This window comes from Triticum aestivum, chromosome 4A (assembly GCF_018294505.1).
Source record: "Triticum aestivum cultivar Chinese Spring chromosome 4A, IWGSC CS RefSeq v2.1, whole genome shotgun sequence".
Lineage (NCBI taxonomy): Eukaryota > Viridiplantae > Streptophyta > Magnoliopsida > Poales > Poaceae > Triticum > Triticum aestivum.
Window position 1 is genome coordinate 534,847,106 of NC_057803.1, and position 5,114 is coordinate 534,852,219.

General features: G+C 53.0%; 1 protein-coding gene across 1 annotated transcript; it reads left to right on the forward strand.

Annotated features, from left to right (window-relative positions):
• The first annotated feature begins 2,225 nt into the window (after nt 1-2,225).
• Nucleotides 2,226-3,044, forward strand: LOC123082219 (ethylene-responsive transcription factor ERF022-like). Its single transcript, XM_044504596.1, has one exon. It carries the CDS (start codon nt 2,299-2,301, stop codon nt 2,854-2,856), a length of 558 nt encoding a protein of 185 aa, XP_044360531.1. The 5' UTR covers nt 2,226-2,298; the 3' UTR covers nt 2,857-3,044.
• Nucleotides 3,045-5,114: the final 2,070 nt, after the last annotated feature.

The window sequence follows — 5,114 nt, forward strand, 5'->3', positions numbered from 1 at the left end:
TGCCCGCATATATCCGGACCACGCTATGCAAACATATTGTGTCATCTAACACGGGCATGTATCAGTCCTCATGGTGTTCCAAAAGTAATTTCCCCAGCAAACCGGAGACAAATGTGAGGGGCTTTGCGAGCGGCCGGACCGCTACCACACCCACGTCTGACCGCCCGCCCATGCCACTTGTCGCGCTGCATTCATGCCATCCTAGAGCATGCAGCAGTCGGCATTGATGCCGCGATTTGACCAGACGGGAGGGCAACACAGACGAAGCGACCTCTCACTGCTGGCATTGAAGCAGCGCGCCAGCCGAGAGAGCGCCGCTCGTTGCTCGCACGGCTGAACACGCCTCTCCTCGCCACATTCAAACAATCACAGACTGCCTGCCTTCATCCATTAAAACCTGCGCGTGTGTCGAGAAACCTCACAGGCCCCACGTTCGGTCAGGAGCCATCCGTCATTAAAAACAACGACGGTTGGCTCCAGCCATGCCCCCGATATTTAAACAATGCCAGATGTCGGGCAAAAATCATAGCACACTCCGCTCCCATCTCTTCCCTTGCACATCATTTTCTCCACAATCTCCATGGCATCCGACGAGCAGGAAGACAAGTTCTCCGACATAAAAGTCGTCTAGGTGGCTCGTCAAGCCCGCCGGATACGAGCCAGGCAACTCTCTGCTCCACCTCCGTCCACAGTCCAGGCCGCTGCAGGCCAGCTCACGAAGGCAAAAACTCCAAGCTGAAGCGTCGTTTAGTAACTCGCAACTCCAAGCCAGCTCGCCGAGGAGTGGCGAGTTGCTCCAGGCTGGTACGCGTGGTCCCACGGCGCCATAGGCATCGGGGCTGCCGTGGACAACACCATGTCGCACTGCTCCTCCCGTGCCTGCGATCGCTATCCACCACCAACATTTCCGCGACCGCACCGTGCCGAGGGAGACAGAAGCCGGCTTCGCGGAGATCGGCGTTGCGGCGTCCAACACGTCTACGCCCTCCGCCATCATCGAGAAGAAGTAGAACATGGGAGGCCACCGCCGCATGGGTCCCATGAAGGCCACCGCCGAGGCGACGTCGATGTAAGCGGGTATCGTGCCTGGTGGCAGGCCACTGTCGTCCCCTTCCCCTCCGTCTGAAGCACATCTGAACGGTTCCACTTTGATGAGCGGGGCTGCTGAACATGGGGATGCGAGCTGCCCTTTGCGCTAAAACATATACCTCTGGGCTCACAACAGCCCGATGAGCGGGCTGCCGGACATGGGGTAGACAATGGAATCCACCACGGCCGGTCATAGACTAGTCAAGGGTACCCGTGTTGTGAGAATGGATATGTGCCGGCGCCGAGCGTAGACTAGTTTTACCTTAGTCTGGTATAGCTTTTAGTTAAAAAGTCTCCAGAATGTAACGAATGTCGTCTGGTTTGGGTTTGTATGAATTCCTCTGTATTTCCATGAATTTTGTCCGGTTAGTTCAAAAAGTTATTGAAATGTATGCGTACAGTGTTGGATGGCGGCCTCCGACATGAGTGTCTGCGGACTGGCCCTCCCTGTCCGCGGACGGATGCGGGAGGAAATTTACGGGTCGGCGTTGAAGATGCCCTTAGCTTCTACCTATAGTATTTGCTTTCATAAAAGTTGACACTAGCCACTTTATAGTGCCATATATCCTTTTCCACAAAAAAAACAAGTAGCGACATATGACAAAATTCGTGGTTGAGCTATTGACATGCACACAACATTGATGTTGTAATAGTACATGTAAAAATAAAAGAAGTTACAAGGCCAAGCCATTGAAGCGTGATAATAAGCACATGCATAGTGCATCACATCATAACAAACTCCAAAACCATTGCACTGTCGAGGAAGCTCCCTCCCACAAAGCAAACCAACATCTCCTAATCCTGCTGCCGGTGGATAATGCACCATCGCGGTATCTCTCTCTTTCTATATCCCAACACACCCATATGGCCATTTATATTTTTTACAAAGAAAAACAGGGAGGCGACACGTATCAGACTCCAGCTGTCTCCACCCAGCTCAAACACCACCTCCCGCCCCATGCATGCACCCATGCACTTCAAGTTTTCAACACACCTCTTCTTCTCTCTCATCTTCACTCCCGCACACCTCACCATCTCTGCATCTCTCTTTCTAGTCGATCTCTGCCCTTTCTATCCCTTCCCTATATATACCCACACGCACGCCTCCAATCCAACACCAACTTAGAGCTCACGCTGCGACACTCCTGCAGCAAACAACTTCTTGTGCTTACACAGGCGCATCACATAGCTTCGATCGTCATTGCTGCGATGGAGGTCGTGCCCGACAATGCCGCCGGCGTTGCGGCGGCCGAGCAGTACCGTGGGGTGAGGAAGAGGAAGTGGGGTAAGTGGGTGTCCGAGATCAGGGAGCCCGGCAAGAAGACGCGCATCTGGCTTGGCAGCTTCGAGTCGCCGGAGATGGCCGCCGTGGCGCACGACGTGGCCGCGCTCCGGCTACGGGGGCACGAGGCCAGACTCAACTTCCCGGGCCTCGCCCACCTCTTCCGCCGGCCTGACACTGCCGAGCCCGACGACGTCCGTGCGGCCGCGCTGGAGGCCGCGGCCCAGGTCCGGTTCAGGCCCGACCTCGTGCTACAGCCGGGCGGCTGTGGCAGCAGCGGCGGCGGCGGCTTCCCTGACCGGCTCGATGACGTGGCGTGGAATGCCCTGCTTCGCTCTGATGATCTGGAGCCCGAGTCGCCCAACATGTGGGCGGAGCTGGCGGAGGCCATGCTGTTGGCCCCACCTGTCTGGGAGGGCAGCGCGGTCGACAATGACGAGTGGTCCCAAGGCTCGCTCTGGGACCCATCTTGCTGGAGCTACTGATCGCACAACTCTTGGTTCGTAGAGGTCGGAATTAATCAAAAATTTCCGAAAGACAACAGAAAATTTAGGGATTCCATCGAGCTTAATTTCCGAACAAATTTAAGTATCGGTAGCTTAAGGGATTCTTATGATAGTTTGTCAGTATTGTGAGTGTGGCATTTCTTTGTACTACAACACGTGCGCGTGGAATTCAGTTGGACACAATAATTAAGTTCCACTGAGAATCAAACCTCCTTTCTAATTACTGGCGCAATCAAATAAATATGAATTGCAATATACATCTGGCGTTCCCTTGGAAAGGTAACCTGAGAGAACAATCATTCCCCAGACAGAAAGGATCAAACGAACATTTTCGTTCGCTAAAGAAACTCACTGCCAGTGAACCCTCTAGAATTGTCATGCAAAAATAGATAAAATTGTTGTGTTGTTGTAAAGGATTTGCCTAAAGTAAAATTTGCCAAAGATTGTCAGAAAATTGCCATGCTACAGCAGAGTTCTTCCATGGGTTTTGGGAAAATCGTCATGATTGAAACATGGAGATTTGCCACTTAAAAAAAAAGAAATGACGAAAATTGCCATGCTCAAGATTTGTCGTCTTGCGACATCAACGAAAAAAAATGTGGGAATTGCCATGCTGTACAAACATAAAATGACATTCCCGAATGTGTTCGCTCATATTGTCATCCCAAGCAAATCAAATACTGTTGTTATCATGTTGTTCGCTTAGAGGGTGCACGGGATCTGGCGGTGCATAGGGTATTCGTGCCGAAAACCTATAAAACTAACGTCACTTGTATTAGCATTTGAGATAAATTTTGCTGTCATGAGAATTTGTAGGATTAACTGAAAACCAAACCTCGTTTCCGTTGTTTCAGAATCATTTGAATTAAGACAGGATTCCATGGAAGGTTGTGACGCGCGAGGAAATTTCCGTAGAATGACGATGCAGATATACTACCGCGACAAGATGGTACGCGTTATCCCACTGTTTCGTCCTCGCCCGTACCACCCTGACGTACAAAATAAAATGAAATCAGGACCCTGGTCAACCCATGTGCACGTCCAGATTCACCTCACGGAATCAGGCGCGGAGATCGGCCGGCTGTCCCCTGACAAATGGTTGTAAGTATTAGAGTAGAGTGGCATGATGCATGCATCTAGCCCAACATCACTGCTGCCTGTCCCAGTGACCCCGGCAATGATTGTGCGTGGTTCTAATCGATACAGTTTGCTTCGTCACAAGGAGGCCAGCCAGCAGTAGATGAGAGATGACTGACGTTGCAAAAAAAAATTGCGGGTGACGTTGCAATTTCCTGCTACTAATTATCTTGGCATACACATGTTGTATTAGGGCATCTCCAACATGCAACCCGTAAAAAAAAATTCCGCATCCGTCGGCGGGCACGGATGCAGGAGGCCATCATCCAATCATAACCGCATATATTTAGCCAACAATTTGAACTAACCAGACGAAATCAAACCAGATGGATTTCATTCAAGTTCGAATATAATTTACATAAACGGAAAATATTTCGACAGTTTTACTAAAAACTAAAAAAAATACTAAACCCTATATCGGGCGACCATCTCGTAAGCGTGGCCGCCCTGTCCTACCACACCGTCGTCGCCGTCGTCGTCGTCCCTCCAACGATGCAAGGATGTCGGAGGGCCACGACAACCTTGTCTGTCGGCTGCCTGACGCTCGCCGAGGAGCGGGTCCGCTTCCTGTTGCGCTGTGCAAAGGGTCGCCTTGGCCACTACCGAAGGCACCGGCGGCGCCCTGGCGGCGGCCTTGCCCCTGCTAGTGCTGGCGAAGCAGTCGCTAAGCGACCACTCCTCACTGTCAAGGCGGCGGGGCGCCTGGCGGATGTCTCAGCGGTGGTGACGGAGCGGTCGAGCGCCCATGCCGCAGCGAGGTTCGGGTCGTTGTGGACCCATTCCGGCGCCACATCCATCTTGGCGAACACGGAATAGCTACCGGCATAGCGCTGATCGTACCTCGCATGTTGCCGCGCCATGCGTTCAGCCTCGGATACCATGGCCCAAGAGTCAGAGGCACCCCCGCAGCCGCCACCTCCGAACTAGTGGAGGATGGGGCGACGCACCTTGGCGATCGCGGGTGGCAGCTCCTCCTCTATCGAGCGGCGGCGACGTCGTGGTGGTGACGAGGGCCCGTCGATCCGTGCGTACCGGCTGTGCGGCGGGGGGCGATGCCGGATCGTTCTTCATGCGGAGGAGGCGCTGAGGGGACGCCGGCT

What these genes read in the sequence shown, in the direction of transcription:
- LOC123082219 (XM_044504596.1), top strand. Translation starts at nt 2,299, where the DNA reads ATGGAGGTCGTGCCCGACAATGCCGCCGGCGTTGCGGCGGCCGAGCAG.